The 21137-nt window shown below is 46.0% G+C and overlaps 1 protein-coding gene across 2 annotated transcripts in view; it reads right to left on the reverse strand.

The window, feature by feature from the left end:
- LOC128755647 (cadherin-12-like) overlaps positions 1–21137 on the reverse strand; it is a 188157-nt gene that overhangs the window by 80858 nt on the left and 86162 nt on the right. For both annotated transcript variants that reach the window (XM_053859517.1, XM_053859518.1), the window contains exon 3: positions 10218–10512. In XM_053859517.1, the coding sequence (XP_053715492.1) occupies positions 10218–10512 (295 nt within the window). The remainder of the gene's footprint in view (positions 1–10217; positions 10513–21137) is intronic.

The raw sequence follows: 21137 nt of genomic DNA on the forward strand, positions 1-21137 counted from the left end.
AGGGCAATTCCAAACTCTGGGAGAGTCTCAGCGAGTCAAGTGACGGAGTGATCAGAGGCCCATCGACTGCAGCTGGGAGCAGGTTTTTGACTCGGGTACATCATTGGCTGGTCACGCCTATCTGCCTGGAGAGTTTTGCCTACTGGGTTGGTTCATAATAGTTTTAGGTTTGCCATTTTGGTTTGTATTTTGCTTTGATTTTTTTTGGAAAATGCTTTGTTTCAGTTTAGTTTTTATTTGTTTTATTTTTTGTTTTTCTTCTTCAATGTGGAGTACTGGAAGAAGACTAAAATAGGTTGGTAATAAAAGCTCAACAAAAGACACCATGTCAAAAAATACATTTACTTTGGAAAGACGGTTTGGCGTCGACCACCATCGCGCTAGTCAACACGAGTCACAGACGTCACAGACTTGACATGCCTCACCTGCCGACAGCTGTCGTAAACCCAAATAAAAAGATTCTACATCATCTCAATATGCTTTGTTTATGACATAAAGACGAAAACAATTTTAATTCTTGGGATTGGTTTTGTAAACAGATGATGCAGTTTCAGTAAGTTATTGTTTTATGAAAAAAAACTTTTGTTTCTATTTTTACTTCAGTTCAATATTTCAAAAAATGATTCACAGTTTTTCTAGTTCTGGTTTTGTTGTTAATTTTCGTTTCCAATAATGTGCATAATTGGAAGCCAAGTTTCAGGGTCCTGGTGGCAGAGATCAGAGATGTTCCTGATTTTATTGGTGCTTCAACATGCTTCATATGTGTGTGGTGGGTGTTGAGGAGGGCAACTATGAGGACCATACCACCGTTATAGTGCTTATATTCCATGGTGTTATTTCACTTCAGTTCTCGCCCTCCACTGAATTTAACCTCTGCACCAAACTACAGCGACACTACGTCAAGTTCCCCATCAGTTCATCCTCTTCTTCACTCCGCCTCCTCCCACTCTCTCATTCCTAATGCTGGGTAGATGAGGCATCATGAAACAGTGTTGCAGGACTGATGAAACACTGCCCCAATTTTCAGAGGCCTCTTAATGGGGCTCTGTAAGGCTTCATTGAATGAGTTGTTCAAGGCCTTTTACAGCAGACAGTGCCATCTGGTGGCCTCTGAAAACCAGGACACTGTTTCATGAAACTTCATCCATTCAATACTGTGTCATGAAGCCTCATCTACCCTTCAATACTGTGTCATGAAACCTCATCTACCCTTCAACACTGTTAAAGTGTAGTGGAGGACGACGAGCCCTCAAATATAGATGTCATGCAGCAAAAAGATTCATGAAGTGTGTTTACTTTTGCAGTTGTTGATTCAAAATGGAGAAGTATTAGTCATCTTTTTGAAACGTTGTGGAGCAGCAGCGACATATTTTCTTCCCTGAAGGCTCGGCATCTTCAGCAGTCGTGAATTCCTTCGGATCTTAAAACTGTCCTTAACTTTTTATCGGGACTTTTCCCACCATTTAATGGAGACCAAGTCATCATCCTGGAGCGTAAACACTCTCCACTCCTCAGGTTCCGCCCTAAAACACCAGGTGTTTTATCAAAGTGGAAAAAGGAACTAGACCTTTCAAGACAGACAAATGACACTTCCATGATGCAGACCACAGATGTGTTGCAGATCAATCACTTCCCTCCATAATGTAGTTGATCACGCCGCGAACACACGAGACACAACATCAATCTCCAGGGTTCCTTGGCAAATATGTCTGTGGCGGTGACTGAGAACGGACGGGAAGAAAAAGAGCTACCTTCTGTAAGAAGGAAGAAAAATATGCCGTTTAAAAAACGGAGAACGAAAAAGAAGCAAATTAAGGAATAAATGTATGTTTCCAGTGGAAAAACAAACAATAGGGAAAGAATCCGGAATCAGAGCGTGGACAACAGTTGCCCGTCGGCGCTAGAAAAACATCCATCCTTATTATTATTTGACGCTGATGTTTCCAAACGTCTGATTCTTGGGCTGTTACTTGGACAAATGACTACGACGCCAGGAGCTTCCTGATGTTACCATGTCATCTGGGCAGATCCACCTGGCCACCATTTTACCACCATCATAGCGCAGCTGGCTCCCGCCACGATTGAAGGCAACAACAACTGTGCAACCAAGGAATTGAGGATCACAATGGTGACGTGGAGCGACGTGACATCTACACGTGTTCTTGAGGTCGTAGGAGTGTTTTGACCAGGGATGCACCGATCCACAGTTTTGGACTTCCAACCCCGTCACTTGAATTTGGATATCTGCCGATACCAATATTCCTCTGATCCGATACCAGAGCTCAGTTAGCTGTTTTTTCACCAGTATTGTGGATTGTGCATCAAATAGAGAAGGTAACTAGAGGTCAGTGTCAGACCACAGAGGGAAGTCAGGAGAACATGAATCCTGATGACAGTAAAAACATCATCCTGAAAACAAATGTGCAACTCTGAAGGTTTCACATCGACATTTGATATTTATCAAATCCAAGAGAGACGTATGTATTTATGCTTCTGGGGCATAAATAGATCAATTTTCCGACTGACAAGTGACGTAGGACGGACGTCGAAATCACCCACTGTGCTGCCTCGCGTTCTCACGCTCCAGTTATGTTTTGTCAGCGAACACCAGCACTCCACTTTATTGACGTCTACTTTGGCTCCAACTGACTCATAAATCCCGCACATCCCAGGACTGAAGTGAGGGAGTTTTGGTTCCGGTGCATCCTGGTAAATGGCTACATGTTTTCAGCTGAAGCCTCCTACGGCTGCTCTGTGAGCTCACTGCAAACTGTGGAACGGACTTGGTGAGGCACGTCTCGCAGAGCAGCTGACTGTGAAAAGACTTCAGCTGGAAACACGAAGCTCAGACTTGGATCGGACGTCATCTCGGCAATTCCTGATCTGTCAAAATCGACCCCATCCCTAGTTTTGACACTGAACTGTTGGATGGTTTGGCATTTTTTATGTCTGGCCACGAAGCATTTTAGCGACTCCAGTGTCACAGAGGAAGATACCAAGGTTGTCATGGGGTGAAAGGATCAGATAAGAGATTACTCTATCAGAGGAACATGTGGAGAAGCTTGGAGACAAAGTGAGGGAGGACTGATGGTTTGTAAGGAGCTCATGATGAAGGTGACTGGAGGTGGCGCTCCTTGTGGCAAAGCCCGACACCCAAAGACAAAGAGCCTCACAAGAGGCTGGAAAACATGTATAACAGATATTCACCCGAGTTGCCATGACGACCTGAACTCTGCTTTTCACCCATCTGGTATCAGCGTGACCTGTGGACACGGAGCCAGAAGCAGTTTGGATGCCTGAAAAGCTTGACTGTTATTATTCTACAGGAAGCCAAGCAACTCTTAGCAGCAATTAGCCGAGCTTGTCAAAAGAGGGAAAAAAAAATCCATTTAGGGCCCATTATGAGGCCATGCCTCATCACACGAGTCTCTCTCCTGCTGCGACGCTGACGTTTATTATTAAAGGCGATGAGTCATTTGTAAAGCACATATAAGCTGAAGAGGATTGTGGGACACAAGATGTGGAACCTGTTGAACGAATACGATTCACTCGCCTCCATTTGACCAAACAAATGCTCTCAGTGACCAAAAATAGTGCAAGGGTTTTGAGGAACATAGTCAAATCTGAGGAAGCAAATCTCTTCCACCTTGAAGAGGTATTTTTGAGCTCGTAACCAAACTCATGTGTGACTGCGTGTCATTGAACCTTTACAGTGGTGAAGTCAGCAGGGTGTGGAATTCACCTGCTGGCGTTCCTCCTGAGGTCCTGTGAGAGGATGAGTGAGGTTGAGCTCATGGGGCCGGAGCAAGTTCACGCTCCATGGATGGAGGCATGACCTCCAATTAGGGCCGGGCGTTTCATCAATCACCAGTAATAACCGTGGAAAATTCCTGGTCGATCTCAATTATCAGCCGTCATCCTGTCTCCCAATTTATCATGGACTCACCGGCGGATTAGATGCGCCTCACCTGGCTGACCACCAGAGGATGCTGTGTCCTGAATCGGACTGATGGCGGCGAAGACTAGAACATGTTCCGTGTCACAATATAGCGCCTGAGCTCTCATCGAACGGTTCGACAAATAAATGAATTGAGAATAAACCTGGTGGAAAATAAGACACTGGTCTTCATTTCCATGTTGTAGATGAGCTCTTCCACTGCTGGAGGAGTGTCCTGGGGTCTTGTTCACAAGTGAGGGAACGATTCTCTGTGGCTTCTTGAGTCATGAGGACGGCTCTGTCACGTTGAAGGAATCCCGGTTTACTGCTTATTGTTGGTGATCAGGAGGTTTGTCGGCCAAGATCGAGCAAGCAGACAGAAGACCTGCAAGTGAGATGGGGCATGTTTCCTGAAGACTTGGACCCAGGACAATCTGACACCAGATTTGAAACAACTCAGGATCCCGCTGGCGGTTAGAGGAGGTTTACAGGAAGCAAGAAGTCTCTGGGCTGTTGGCATCAGCAACCTCACACTGGATAAGGACGCGGCACAGCACACAAATCTGGTAGGACAAGTGCTGAAATTGGGCTCCACCAGAAGGTCCCAATCACGTGTCAGTTCAAAAAGTTCTTTGCATCTCATTAGAGCTACGTATCAGGTAGGAACAGCAACACTGCCCCATGGTTTCTGGTGGTACTGCTCCGTATCCGTTAGCTTTGTGGAAAGGTGCAGAAGTACGGAGGAGATGAAGGCGGAGCACAGACAGAAGGCTCCGCCCATATCTAGATGTTACGTTGAGCATAAATGGGCTTTACAGCCTCAGGATCTGTGGGACTGTGAAACCCCATGCAGAAGAAGGCAGCCCAGCACATAGATCTGGTAGGACAAGTGCTGAAATTGGGCTCCACCAGAAGGTCCCAATCACGTGTCAGTTCAAAAAGAATTGAAGAATAGATTTCACAAGTCAAAGCTGACAAGTCGCAAGTCAAAAAACATTCTTAAAACCCCAGAGTCAAAGTTCCGAAACGAGTTGCTCAGACCGTTTGCTCAGTTTCCGTTCCTGTCTGCAGAACTTCCCCTGAAGTGAAGTTGACACAGCAACACTTGAAATTCAGGTGAGCAGCCGCTGGCGGCGAAGAACACTTAGCTCATTAAACAGGCTTCTTCGAGCCGAGCAGACGCTAACAATGGCATTAAAACATCAGGTGAGACAGATTAGCGGGCAAATCCTCCCGAACTAACTGGCAGGACAGCGGCGACACGGCGCTGATAGCACGGTGGCACCGTCTCCAGGTTGGCGCGAGGAAATCCGCTCAGAGCTTGAGTGAAGTTAAAAGCCTTTTAAGTGCGACACCCACGCCATCCTGAGCCACAAAGACGACAGCTCTCGACGCCCCGTCCAACTCAGATACATTTGTGCCATTATGTAAATTGAGGGCTGTAAGTCGCCGAGAAAAGCACTTCAAAGATGAATTCTGCTAAACAAGAGGGGAGATCATTCTGGAAAAGGGTCGCATATAGAAATGTGAGGACAAGCAGGAAGTAAAGCCCCATTTCTGCTCCAATTACGAACGGAAATGTACCCGTCCTTTTCAAACCATGTTCCTGTCACTGATCACATGCTTCCATGCCTTCGTTACACTGCACTTCACCCACATATCCAGCAGGGGGAGCAGCCCATAGTCAAAAGTTTCAGACAACAACAAACTCCAAAACCAACGAGGCGACTGTGGAAGGAGCATTGATCATGTAGCTCTTGCACTAAAGAGGAAACGGAGGCAGCATTGTAGGAGGCGGTGGTCGGTGAGGCCCTGAAATATATCGCCACTGGAGGACATGGTTACGTCTTCTTCGTGTCGCATTAGAGCTACGTATCAGGTAGGAACAGCAACACTGCCCCCCATGGTTTCAGGTGGTACTGCTCTGTTTGGTCTGTATCCGTAAGCTTTGTGGAAAGGTGCAGAAATACAGAAAAATTAAGGCACAGCACAGACAGAAGGCTCCGCCCGTATCCATACGTAACGTTGAGCATAAATGGGCTTTAAAGCCTGGTGGTCTGTGGAGCTGTGACACCCCATGCAGCTCACAAGAAAAACTTTGTGGCTCCTTTTGTTGCGTTTTCTTTTCATTGTCTCTTTATTATGGAACTTTTATTTGATGTTACACATTAAAACCAACAACATTGTTTTAAAGAGTCTTGGATACGATGCTGGACCTATGCAGGAATACTCAGTCTGAAAATGGTTCAGTTCAATTCGATGGGTAACTCGGTGAGAGTCCACATCCTCTTCCAAAGCATCAATACACAATGTGATTTCAGTTCAAAATGAATAAAGTCGTCCCATGAAGAACTGATGTGACAAGTCAAAGTTGACGAGTCGCAGAGACCGCTTCCTGAGTTTAAGCTTCTATTGACACTCAGGGTTTATTAAGATCATTTATTATATCTAAATAATACTGCGGAGCGCCATCTGCAGGCATCGCTGACGCTCGCCACTCTGGCTAGTGAAGCTCAGTGATTCACATTTATTTTCTGATGCACCCCCAGGAAGAAGTAAAGGTTTTTCCAGCTGCCTCTGTAAACAGTATCATTTGTCTGTAACATTATCATAAGTACAGCTCTGCGTGACATTGTAGCCTTGTTAACATGAAAGAAAGGAAAAAAAGAAAGTAATATCGATCAACTTACAATAAAGAATAACTTTATAAACATTGTTTTTGTCTGTAACAGAAAAGACTTCAAGTGCATCAGTTTGCCTAAAATACAAAAATAAAATAAAAATCCTGAGTGGATGTGCAATTACACTTTCTTCTAGCACGGCAGAGGTCACATGCACCGACCCCGCCGGCATCGCTCCGCGAGAGGGGCTCGCCCCACTGCTTCTGCTTCAGCTCCACTGTACTGAGCTGGGCACTGATGTGACTCTGACCCGTGTCCCACATTAACCCCGGCGGCGTTGTTATTAGCGAATAGCCGCGGCTCATGAATGTGACTCAAACATATTTTCTTCCTTTGTTCTTCATGCAGATTAAGGCAGAGGGAAGTTGGCTTTCGATTAAACGTTGGAAATTAAACTCGACCAGTGTATCCTGACTCTCCAGACACTTTGAAAAACAATTAATTTATTGTTTTGTATTTTCTGATAATGACTTTTATTTCATTGATAAGTTCTCTGGGGTCCTTTTCTTCCATGTAAATAGCATTTCTTATCATTTTTTGGGGGGTACGCACGTCATTTTTTAGACTGCCCGTCTTGAAAACGGCATCAAGTGTGTACTACACTCCTGGATATTGACATCCAGTTTGCAGTTGTGGTAGTGACCAGACACCCTGAGACGCCACGATGAAGTCACAAGGTTTCATCGACGCCACGGCTTCGACGAGCGCCGCCATGCTTTTAGAAAAATGTCTTTAAATCATGTGACTGAACAAAGTGGGAAACGCATGCTTCTGGTGGGGTTTGGTGTGTTTTCTTAAAAGAAAATCCCTGAAAGAAACATTAGATTGAGTTACTTCTCGCTCCCAAACGATGCAGACCTTCATGTGCAGGGGGTGAAGTTAGAACTGGGCAGACCAACAGCATCTTCTGCCCTCCTCAGCCATCATTCCACTGCAGACACTTTTAAGAAGTGGCCTGCTGGCTACCATCCTGCAGCCCATCAACCACCTCGCTCTTCAAACATCTGAAAAGCACGTTGTCTCTGAGAAACCCTTCTAGAATTCTAGCACCATTGACGTCATCGCACCGCAATGGACGCGGTGGGGCAGCAGGAGGCAGTAATGCTCTGGAGCTCACTCGCACAACACAGTAGAAACCTACAGCTCAGATGACAATCCACAACTACGTTCCTTTTCCCCATGACCGACATGTCCCGCACAAGTCTCTCTGTAACTCGTGCATTCATTTTTTTCTAGACTAACGTAAAAGATAATAATACATATAAATAACGGAGAAAGATATAAACAACTGCAAACATAGTTTGATGACAATAGAAAAAGAAGAGAACTAAAGAAAGCCGTTTTTTTCTATCTTTCATCATGAACTCCTGATGTTGGATATTGATGTGTGTCAAGCGAGGCACTTCCTAAATCAGTTTCATCTACTACATTCTCCAAACTAAGCATAAAAGTGCAATAGATCATGATCATTTCTCTAAACAGTTCAATTTATTTCTCCATTACTGGTGCAGAAAGCTAAAGGTCTGACGTCTGCCTCAGCTCAGATCCATCATGTCCGCCCGTCACTCACTCCTAAACGTTCTCCAGCTCATCCAGAGCTCACTTGCACGCCTGCTTAACTCTGACCGCATCAGCTGCGTCCTCCAGGAGCTACTAGACCGGCACCCTGCGCTGTAACAGATCCACTTTCAAATCCATCTCCTGACTGGCAAAGCTGTTCAGGAGCCCGACTCTTTATACCTGACTAAACTCATGGCTGGCACGACAAATCCTCCAAGTCTTCCTCCGACCCCAGACGTCAGCTCCAGGCTTATTGCGTGGCTGGCGCTTCCTCTTCTGACAAACAGAGCACGATTCCAACGCAACATAAATGAAACTCAATTCCATCTGTAAAGAAAAACAAATCGGTCAAGAAAGCGGGAATTTTTTGTCCCAAAAAATGTTTTCTTTTGACCCCTTCAAGGAACCATCTGTGGGAGTGTGTACGGACACAGATGGAAGTGATAGCGGCAGGACAGAATAGTGTTTAGAGATTAAAACTGCAGATGCACCAAGATGATAATGTTTGGCCAAAACCAAAAATGAGGTAACCAAGGCCAAAAGCCAAAACACTGAAAGTACCACTTCATTTATGTCTGTGACAGTGCGCTTAACCCACGAAAAGCAAAGTATTGCTGTCATATAAACTAGTATTGATGCTTCAAATAACAACCAATAAAAAAATTATGAAAATATTCATGTAGCAAAAACAACAATATGCAATTTTACAAATCAATTGTCAAACTTAATCTCGTCTATGAATATCTACAGGCTACGACTTCAAATTGAACATTCTCCTATTTATGCACAACGTTACACACACGGATCCGGACCCAGACAGAACCTTCGGTCCATGCTCTGGTTCAGACCATCCATTTTTCTGCACCTTTTCCACAGAGCTTACAGGTACGGACCAAATGGAGCAGTACCACCTGATACCATGGGAGGCAGTGTTGCTGTTACCACGTGATACGTAGCTCTAATAAGACGCGGAGAAGACATAACAATGGCGAAACTCTTGTCACTGCCCTATTTGCTTCCTCATTCCTCACAGTGACACACCTCCTCACCGACCACTGCCTCCTACAACGCTGCCTCTGTTTCTTCTTTTGTGCGAGAGCTACATGGCCAACACTGACTCCACAGTCGCCATGATGGTTTTGGAGTTTACTGTTGTCAGAAACTATTGACTGTGGGCTGCTCCCCCTGATGGATATATTAGTGAAGAGCAACGTAACAGGTGGCATGGAAGCATCTGATCAGTGACGGGAACGTTTGAAACGGATGAGTGCAATTTCATACTTGAATGGGTCATTTGTCGCATTGTTTTCAACACCTACTATTCTTACGCCTGATTTCAAGACCAGAATGGATGTCAGTGAAATGTGTGTCGACAGACTCCAGCATGTAATAAGTGCAACATAGAGAGATGCTTCCCAGATCTTTCTCAGACACGCCGCCGCGCTGTGGACCTGTTGGCTGTATCCACACACATGGGTCGTGGTTTTGCAACATCCGGAATCCGCCGTGATGTTTCGGTGCTAAAAGTCTGGCCCAAAAACTAAAAAAATGCACTTTTCAGCAGCCGAATTTTCAGTGCATCCCTATTTAAATCCATACACTTTCCAAAACTATGACTAAGTATCTGTGTGCGTGTCTGTTAGCAAGACGCTATTATATTTTGTATGCAGTTCCCTGCCTTGCTGTGAAACTCTGATCCAGCATCACTCGGGTGCCGAACATGGCCCGTCAGAACCACAGCAGCGGCAGGCAGCTGTGGTTCTGACGGGCCTCCCCACGTTCTGCCGTGCTGACCCAGCGCCCCACTCGTCCTTCCCACCCAAACAATGGCGTCGTTGCTATTCACATCAAGAGGAAGCATTCACCCGGCGAATTACCTTGATCCGCTCCCGCGGGAGCCGCACCGAGAATAACTTCCCGGCTGAAATGTCAGCATCTGCTGGAAGGGAGAAGCCCGTGTGACGCTCCGCAAACTTTTTGTCTTCCCTCCATTCATTAGAGGTCCATTTGCTAAATTTAGCGTAGCAAATGTCACTTACCGACAGGTGACATTTCCGGCACGCTGGCCCGATACGGCCCCTCTAAGAACTTGGGCTCATTGTCGTTGATGTCTTGAACCTTGATCACAAACTCGGATTCGGGCTCCAGGGGCCGATTGGTGTTGATGTCGACGGCCTGGGCGCGCAGGGTGTAATAAGGCTTCTCCTCCCTGTCCAGACTGCGTAAGGCGTGGATGTCTCCGGTCGTTTGGTCGATGGTGAAAATGGAGCCGGCGCCATCTCCCGAGAGGGTGTACTTGACGGCGCTGTCACCTCGGTCCAGGTCGGTGTGCAGCTGCGAGACAGAAAGAGAAAGAGAGGCCGCGTGAGTGCAAACGCTGGCGCAGACCATGATTCACGGGAAGCACCGAGGGAGCGCTGTCAAAGAACACTATCTCACCAGCATGAACCGGGAGGCTGACGGAGCATCAAAGACCAAAATTCATGTCTCTGCAATGATCCGCAAAGCACTAAGTCATGAGAGAAAAGGAGGGATGGCAACTTCGGAGTAGATTAATGAGGTGGCGAGTCATAAATAATGCATAGCCTTTCTGCAATTATGACACGGTAATAACTCTTTTTTACCATTTTGAAGCCATTTTTGTTCAAGCCAGACTCATGTCATGGCAGCTGCTCAGAAGTCCCGCTCAAAGAGACTCTTTCAGAGCGAAAAACAAATGTGCAGTTCAAAACCAAACACGGCATCGTCTTCAAACGGAGAGGTTTAAAGTCAGGCGTTGTTAGCGGAACGATTCAGCCGCGGAGGAGACGTCTGCGCGACGTTACTGGTGGTTACCTCCTGGTGCTCTCTTCTACATGCTGCTGTGGCGCGAACATGCTAATGATGGATGACTTCCAAACCAGTACGACTAATATTTCTAAATGGTTTCATCACATGTCGTGTTCACGTTTGGCTTGTTTAGTGTGTTTTTTTGCAACACTCAATTATTTGATGTCCCTGAAGTGCAGCATTTTTGTTATCTTACTAGTTTGGATTGACTCAAAAACCAATAATGCTCAATAATCATCGGCATTTTTAGCTCCACATACGGAGCACTGACACTGAGGCTTCATGAAAGCACATCAGTAGTGAAGGGTAAATGAGGTTTCATGACACAGTATTGAAGGGTTGGTGACGTTTCATGACACAGTATTGAAGGGTAGATGAGGCTTCATGACACAGTACTGAAGAGTAGATGAGGCTTCATGACACAGTATTGAAGGGTAGATGAGGTTTCATGACACAGTATTGAAGGATAGATGGGGCTTCATGACACAGTATTGAAGGGTTGATGAGGTTTCATGACACAGTATTGAAGGGTAGATGAGGTTTCATGACACAGTATTGAAGGGTTGATGAGGCTTCATGACACAGTATTGAAGGGTAGATGAGGTTTCATGACACAGTATTGATCGGTAGATGAGGCTTCATGACACAGTATTGAAGGATAGATGAGGTTTCATGACACAGTATTGATGGGTAGATGAGGTTTCATGCCACAGTATTGAAGGGTAGATGAGGTTTCATGACACAGTATTGAAGGGTAGATGAGGTTTCATGACACAGTATTGAAGGGTAGATGAGGTTTCATGACACAGTATTGAAGGGTAGATGAGGCTTCATGACACAGTATTGAAGCGTAGATGAGGCTTCATGACACAGTAGTGAAGTAGCAGTGAACCCTTCAATACTGTGTCATGAAACCTCATCTACCCTTCACAACTAATGCAAAAAGCAGCTTGCAATTTGACCAGTTTGTTTAACAAATCCTGAATAACCTTTTATTATCATATCAGTCTTTGATATAAAGTCGTCTATATTTCCATGATAAATACCGCTGGTGAACACTAGGGGCTGCTCTGCAATGGAGGGATTTAAGCTCACTCTGCATCTGGACTCAGTGAGCCAAAGAAACACTAGAACGCCGACCCAGTGATCTTCCATCGACCGCGTGGCCCAGAATTCCCTTCTTTCCTGATGAATCCAGAAATAAACAGCAAACTGGAAATTAGCCTCCTAAACGCGATCGAACGCTCTTCACTTCTTCACTTCTTCATTACGTCGCTGCAGATCTATATATGCAAATCAGATGTGTAAAGATAAGGGCGGATCAATAACCTGCAGACAGTCCGCTCACGCGCGTTTGAGTCAATCCCCTCCGTTAATTAAGAATCTAATGAGTCCTCCACTGGCCCTTCAGGACTCAAGCCGCTTCATATTTCGACTCGGGAGCAGCGACAAGTCGGGCAGTCGCCGGTCACCAGCGTCGTCTTCCTCAGCGCCAGTATTCATCAGATGATGTGAATGAACAATGTTTTCTTCGCCCGTCTGCGAGAGATAGCGCAGACACAGATCTGTGTATGGAAATGAAATATTCATCACTTATGAGAAGCTCGCTCAGTTTGGCAGAGGACACGACCTGACGGCGGTGTTGAGCCAACAACACTTCTGCAGAGGTGATGAATGAACGCTGCGCTGCAGCCACACCAAACGCTTCGCCATTCATTCAGTGACCACAGAAGCACTGGCTGGAGTCAGGATCCACTCGCTTCCAACAGGTCGACACCTGCAGTTTACTGCAAGAAATACATGCAGATCCAAAGGTTTTAAAAATAAGAATTGTTATCATTGTTGTTTTTCATAATAATAATAATAATTTCACAGACAAAATGAGTTCCAATTCTGGAAAATATATAGTCCATCATTATAAATTTAGTAAGTTCCCTCTTCCTTCTTGTTACATGTAGCATCTGATATTGATTTCTAATAAACTGTTTTTAGGGGTGTGAAACAATTTTCATCTCCTTTGACATTATTTCATTTGAAATATGGACTTCATAACTTGTATGTGTTCGATTTTCATTTTTCCATCTCAAAATTCAACAGTCAAAATAACGTAGTTCTCTTTGTTAGTTTATAGTAAAAATACGGTTTGTTGAATTGAAATTTAAAATTGACTTAATTTACACATTTTTATTTTCCAGTTGTGGGTAAAGGTACTTCTTATTTCATTGATAATGTGAGATGAAACCTCTTGAGTATAAAGAGTAATATTTGCACCTTTATTGCTCAGGACTTATTTCTATTGACGTCTCCTGTTTATTGTGTAGCGTCTACTGAAGAGGTGATCACATCTTCTTTCCCATGCTCGCGCCGTGGCCAGCCTTGAGCAGGAAAATGAAAGCGAATAAACGGTATTTCATATTTGTCTTCTCCATGAGTGAAGGCATCATTTCATCTAACAGGGTGTTTACAGCGATCGATGGCGCGTCTGATCGCGGGTGTGCATTGTGTGTCCTGTTTGTTTGTAATTAGAGTTTGTTACATTTGTCAATAGGAAAATGAAAAGACGGTTTATTCACCATCTCTGAACAAAGCCTGATACAGAAAATCGATGGAGTCGTCCGTGTCTCTCAGACCACAGAATACAAAAGTTACAGTTCTGTTTAAACGCCTCGAAGTTCCACTTTCTGGGATTGACGTGTTTGGGACGTGAGAGTGCACTGATCCAGACTGTGAGAGAACCAGGCAACCTTCATCCTGTCAGCCAAAGATACAGGGTCCTGATGTTCAGAGGCCACTAGATGGCGCTCTTGGTTCAGAACCGATGTGAAGTTTCAATGAATTTAGTCGTTGAAGTCCAAACATTTTACAGCAGACAGAGTCATCTGTTGAAAATCAGGACACTGTGTCATGAAGCCTCATCTACCCTTCAATACTGTGTCATGAAACCTCATCTACCCTTCAATACTGAGTCATGAAACCTCATCTACCCTTCAATACTGTGTCATGACACCTCATCTACCCTTTAATACAGTGTCATGAAGCCTCATCTACCCTTTAATACAGTGTCATGAAGCCTCATCTACCTTTCAACACTGGCATGAAACCTCATCAACCCGTCAGTACTGTGTCATGAAACCTCAACTACTCTCCTCTACTGATGAGGTTTCATGAAACAGTGTCATTATTTTCTGTGGCCACTTGATGGCATGGGCCTGACTCTGAACAAACAATACGTTTTACTCAGAGAGCGCCACCTCTTGGGCTCTGGAAATCAGTTTCATGAACCCTCCAGAAGAGAAGAAACCTCGACTAACTCCTGCCTCACAGCTGAAATGAGACGGGCACCGAGTCATGTCGAAGCCGAAACGCGAGCAGAAATGTTGGGCTTGTATTGTTTCTTCTTTCATTATTTGTGTGACCGACCTACACAACTGTCACATGTGCAGTGACTCCCCCTCCTGCCCGCCCCCTCATCAACATCAGGGGGAACTCAGGGCTACGTTTTAATAAAGCGTCTCCTCGCACTCTGTGACAGAGACGGCAGCTCAGGGGGGTCAGAACTGCATATCAGTGAGGCCAATTACCTGCCTTTGAAGGTGCATCAGGGTTAGAAGAGCAGCAGATAGCGCGACGCTCCCATCACGCCTTGCTCTGAACAGACAAGCCTGCAGTGCTCTGATCTGGGGCAGAAGCTCCGTGACGTAGCCCTTCACATGAGGTTCCACTGGCTCAGCTGATGAAAGTGGGAGCTGCCATTTTGACTGGTGGACAGAGGTGGTCTTTGGTGCGTGCTGGTCATCAAAACAACCCACGGCTTAACATGATCCAGCAGAATGTAGAGGACCATTTTCCGTATTTTTAACTTTAAATAAACCACTCTGCTCCACGTTCTTCTCGCCGCGACAGTGTTGAAGCCCACTCACTGATGCATTTTCTCTGCCCACAAAATGTTAGCCTTGCTATGGAATAGTAATATGTCATACATGATCCAAGTGCTGAGCTAATTTCTTATCTTATCCAGGCGAGCAGAGGTCCTCTCGCCCTGCTGCTGCCGCCGCCGCACTGGCGTGCTGCTGCTGAATGAGCAGATTGTGTACACAATCTATTACTCAATCTCTCTGCAGCGTTGCTACACCTTTTGATGTCACTCCGTCAGTACTATCTCGAGAGCAGGATGTGACTGAAGGGATCTTTACTGCATTAAAAATCCGATACCCAGGCGCTCACTTATGCGACAGCAGCTGTAAAGCGGTCGGACGAGATCGGCTTGAAGACAGGAAACACGTGTTAGCATCCGCCCCAGAGGAGGTTCAGGGATTCAGGTCAACGGGGAGTCTACCTTGAAGAGGGGCCGACCACGCCAGGAGCCAGAGATCCAGGGCCACTGTCTAAAGATTGAATTCATTCAGCAGTACCGGACGAGCCGTTCAGAGATGTCAGAGCTTGACATTAAAAATCATGCTTTGGTTCATGATCTAAGAAGCTAAGATGTCAGTGGTTATTTGAGCTGCGATATTGAGCTGCATTTGTCTGAAAGGCGCTTATCCAGGAGCAAGCAGCCCACTGAAGCAGTCAGGGTGGGTGGTACTCCACATTTTGGTATTGTTTATTTATTGAACCCTTTTTCAGTAGTAACTGAATAATAAAATATAATCAAGTCACCTGCTTGGAGCAGGGATGTGCTGCGTATAAATGCATGGACACATTCACATGACGGTTGTCAAGAGGGCTTGACCCTTAAATTCAGCTCATATTTACGTATGAAATTGTCTTTTCAAACCACACTTCTGTCACTGATCACATGCTTTCATGCGTTCTTTACATATTCACTCATACATCCAGCAGGGGGAGCAGCCCAGAGTCAAAGGTTTAGGACAACAACAAACTCCAAACCAACATGGCGACTGTGGAGTCAGTGTTGATCCTGTAGCTCTTGCACAAAAGAGGAAACAGAGGCAGCATTGTTGGTGGCGGAGGTCGGTGAGGACATTAACTATATTGCCACTGGAGGACGGAGAATCTCCGTCATTGCTATGTCTTCTTCCTGTCTCATTAGAGCTACCTATCGGGTAGAAACAGCAGGTGGTACTGCTCTGTTTGGCCTTATCTGTAAGCTTTGTGGAAACATATAGAAATACAAAGGAAATGCACGGACAAAAGGCTCAGCTCGGATCCGGATGAGTATAGAATGTTGGGCATAAATGGGCCTCAAGTCTGCCTCCAACATCACATGACCAATTCAAATGCGAGTCATGACCATGAGTGTTCGTGACCATGAGCTCGACTGGTGGTGCCGAAAAGTCGCAGCGTCAAATACGCTAAGCAACATCCCACTGAGGAACCAAACCGTAAGGAGCGTCGCCCCATGTCTTAACCTTCACCCACAGCACTGTCCATAGAAGCATTAGCCAGACAACAATGTCCACGTGACAGACCAGGAAAAGGGAGGATGGCTGGAATGAGGACATGGAGAGGATGATGACGGTCGCTGAAGGTGGAGGACTTGCTGAGAGAACCTCTTGTCAGTTCCTACGCACATTAATCGTGGATACACCCCTCCGCTTGACTACGACGACCCCTCCCTCCCCCAACCACATCAAGAACCAGAAACATTCGGCAGTCACAGTCCAGTTGTTTCATTTAACCAGCAGTAAATCTTTAATTCTCTTAACAACTCTTTCCCCACATTAATATGTATTAAATTTGCTTAGTCAATTTCAGCGAGTCAACGCTGTGTGACTTTTAATGCCGAACCAGTAAAAGCAGGGGGTTCACAACTTTACACCCGTGGATTCAAATTCAAACTTTTAATTTGTGGGGCCATAAATTCCCCCGCTAACATCCCGCCCCGACAGCGACACGGGATTGAAAGGAGGCGAAACGTGGAGACGTTTTATGGCGCGGGGAAGCGCTTTTATGGTGGTTCACGTCGCCGCAGAGGTGAGCGGGACGGAGGGAACAAGGAGAACGTGAGTCACCGTGTCGCCGAAGAATTGGACCTGAACTTGGCATCCGTCTTTTATACGTCAGGTGGAGAATTGATAGAGACGGCATTCAGATGGAAAAGGTGAAACTCAGGGCAGCCACTCAGCTTTTACCGTGACAAAGAAAACCTCAAAGCAAAGGCAGAGTTTCAGATTTTGGAGGGGGGCAGGGAGAAGGGGGGCTTTTCAACTTCAACTTCAAATTCAATGTTCCAGTCCCGACAGCATGGAGCCCGACTGATGAAAGAAACCTTCGATCAGACATCTACTTTTTTCTTTTTGTTCATGATTCCAAAAACGTTTTCCCAATTCTACATTCATGTGGGCCAGTGGTGTCAAACTGACAAAGGGGCCGCAGTCAGTCCGGGTCTTAGTTCCAACCCGACAAGCACATAAAGATGAACCAATCGGGTGTCTGCTGAAACAAACGGCACCAGAGTGACACTCGAATGACTCCAGCCTTCAGACCACTTGATTAGTGTTAGTTCAAAATAAAACATTCAGATACAGTGGTACCTTGGTTCTCGACCACAATCCATTCCAGAAGCGAATTGTTCGAAATCTGAATCGATTTTTCCCACTACAATGAATGGAAAAACAACAATGCATTCCAAGCCTTAAAATAGTCTTTTGTAGGAGTGAATGTAGAGCGTCTGCTGCAGGTGGATGTTCCTCTATGTGTGTGGCCGCTGCATGTGGGAGGGGTTGCCGAGTGAGTGAGGTCTCTCCAGAAGTGAAGAGGTGCCCGGTGCGTGTCCAGCTCTGAATGTGCGCTTCTGTGCAGTTTGGCTGTGACAAAGTCATAAACCAAGTCACGCTCTGTCCCAGACTGGCCTCATCCCTGTCCCAGCTCCAGCCCACAACAGGACATCAAACCCTGGAGTGAGCGCTCCAGCACCTCCCCTGTGACACTCTACCACGCTCCAGTGTGGAGACAGGAAAGGTTTCACACCTCAATATGAAGGAAAAACAGTCAGTAAATGGAGCTAACAGGACACGTCTGCATACAGAGGCTGCACAACAACACCGCGCACGTTATGTTTTTTTCCGGCTTTTTTCGGGGGCGTTCGAGTTCTGAATTTCCGTTCGAAATCCGAAGCAAAAAAAAAATCTAGAAATTTTTGTTTGAAGTCCGATTTGTTCGAAAACCGAGGCACCACTGTAATACATAAATGAAAATAATGATTTCTTGTGCGGCCTGGTAACAATTGATCCACGGACTGGTCCCGGTCCCTGCCCCGGGTGTTGATTTAAAAAGTCCCTATTTAAATTGTAGTTACCCCGAATAAGCCTTGAATCTTTGGAAAGTAGTGCCTCTCGCCTCATGTGCTCCTTCTGCAAGTCTGCACTCTGCTGCCTATTGTCCAGCTCACAGACACACATGCAGCGACTCGAGGTGTGTCGGGCCCCAAAAATCCAGTCACCAAGAGATGACGTGAAGTGAATGATTTGCCTGCTGACAGATGGCACGGTTGTGTTCATAAATCCGACTGAGAGGATCAACCTGTCACAAGAGCTCCTCAAAAACGCCCGACGCACTGTCAGAGACAGTCAGAGGAGTCGACCAGCGCCAGAAAATCAAATCAAATCAGTAAATCACTTGGGCTGTTTCGACACAAACAGCCGCCGCCAAATCCCGGCTGACTCGGTGCCAGTTTTAATTACCCAGCTGCACTTTTTAAGGATGCCACACAACGATAAATAATTAAGATGTGATCAATTCAAAGACATGTTTCCTCAACTAATGAGGTCTTCAAGTGTGGAGCAGAATGAAAGAAGAGCTCGGTGCAACAACCCAACATGGACGTCGGGAAGGACGCGGAGAAAACCATGGCAGCCAAAAGGTGTTTTCACCCGCTGAGTTCTGGATCGGACTAAATGTCGACCACAAAACCAAAGGAAAATAAATATAGAAAAATGTCTTCACTGTTCGAGACATCCCATTGTTCCACCTTCACTATACTCACTGTGTCTTACGGCCAATTTATTCTCCCATGCACGTATGAAATTGTAGCCATCCTTTTCAAACCATGTCACTGATCTTTACCTTAGTATTGCTGTTCACCCACATATCCACCAGGGGGAGCAGCCCAGAGTCAAACTCCAAAACCATCATGGCAACTGTGGAAGAAGCATTGATCGTGTAGCGCTTGAACAAATATCGCCACTGGAGGACAGAGAGTTTCCACCATGGTTATGTCTTCTTCGCGTCTGATTAGAGCCATGTATCGTGTTGGAACAGCAACACTGCCCCCCATGGTTTCAGGTGGTACTGCTCCTTTTGTTCCGTTTCCGAATGGAATGGAACTGCACAGTGACCCCATCCGAGGGGGTCAGCCCAGATACACTGGAGGGATTTGTCAAGATCTCGGGATGACCTTTGACCCCTGCTGGCCAGCATCATCAGTGAAAGAGTAATGTCCGATTATTGGAGTTCAGATCCAGAAAGAAACTTTTCAGATCTTCGAGGCACCTCTCAGCCCCCAGGACTGAAGGTACAAACACAGAACAACAGAGCCTTGGAGGACCAAAATGTCACCGCTGTCTCTTTCATTCACCAAGTAACAGAGCGACAGACGGTCCGAGGTCTTTCACTGTCAAACTCAAGCCAGGAATGAAACAGCATCCTCGCCGTAAACACGATAACAAGACCACCTGCACCACTTTATGTGAGACTGAGATGAAACCTGATATTTTCCAGTCTTATTCTACTAACACATATGGGTCGCACGGTCACAGCAGAAAAGAGAGAGCCATTCCTGCGTGATGTGTGTGTGTGTACCTTCGGTGTGGTTTTGATGGGACCTTTCGCCCAGACACCCACAGATATGAGCTTCAGTTTGAGCGTGGAAACTTCCCAATAACTGGGTCACTATAACTGTATCAGTCTGGTTGAGCCACGTGTTTTGGATGGTTGAGTTTAGGGGGTGAGGCTGGGGAAAGGGTGATGGCTGTCAGAGGTCCCCACAAAGATGCAGATACAAACGTGTTCAGTGAACAGTTTCAGTGAGTGAGGAGACACACCCACATCTTCATGCAGAGAATAGTCAGATAATAACGTAGGCCAACTCTTCGCGCCCTTTTCTCCGAGAGAAGGGACGGCGCCGTGAGCAGCCGAGTCCCTCTGGTTTAACTGAACGCCCAATAGAGCAAGAGAGACTTTAGGACTCATTTGAGTCAGATCTACGCTGGACTCGGTCACAGAATGAATGAGAGCTCAGCGGACAAAAGGTCAGAGGGAGGTAAAGTTCGAGTCAGTTTCATGGTTTGAGATCATAAAACTCTGACACAACAGAGCCTTGGGTCTGACGTGAGTCTGAGCCCTGACTGCTTTGTAAACACACGTTGTGCATTTACCTCAGACAAAGACTCAGAGACCAACGCAGCATGTACTGCTAATCATCCATCATGTGGCACCTTAAACAACTGCAGCAGGGTTTTTTGTAGGAGAAGATTGGCACATCCTCAGTCAACACCCGCAGTAAAGGGTGTTGGAGGAGGGCGAGGGAAGGAAGGAAGTTGTGGAAGTGTGGGAGGAGATAAAGTGAAGTGAAAGCCAATATCTGAACTTTGTGACCCATGAATCAATAAGGAGGTCCGCGTGTGTGTGTGTGTGCTGGGTGCCCTCGGTGGCATGGCCTCGTCGGTGACCACCTCGGCGCTCTCCGACATGCTAGCTGAAACGCTAATAAAACCTGGTTGTCAGGCAGAAGAGCCGCGCCTCTCCAGCAGCACCACAGCCAGTGTGCAACATTCCCCCAGGCATTGTGCTGGTTCAATTCCGATATGAAAAGGACCCGACTGACAGCCACTTAACTCCCCAGCACTGAAGCTAATTATCAACAACTGTTCACGTTTGATTATCTTTGCTTCCGGTCAGTAAAAGGGTTCCTATCAAAAAGCAATCTCCAGCACAAAAAAAGCAATTTGCTGTGAGAGTGACAATAAAAGAGTGATACATTCGTCACTCTCATTACGGTGCTGTTATGAGTTCAACATTCCATTACTGGAGCAACGGCCAGCTGCGATGCGACACACATCTGCATGACAATACTCAGAGGTGCGAGACTGGAGGACTAGTTGTACTCTGCCAGGTATATACTGTACCCAAGAACTGACGGTTGTTAAAGCCAGAATTGAAATATAATA

The sequence above is a fragment of the Synchiropus splendidus genome, chromosome 3 (assembly GCF_027744825.2).
Source record: "Synchiropus splendidus isolate RoL2022-P1 chromosome 3, RoL_Sspl_1.0, whole genome shotgun sequence".
NCBI lineage: Eukaryota > Metazoa > Chordata > Actinopteri > Syngnathiformes > Callionymidae > Synchiropus > Synchiropus splendidus.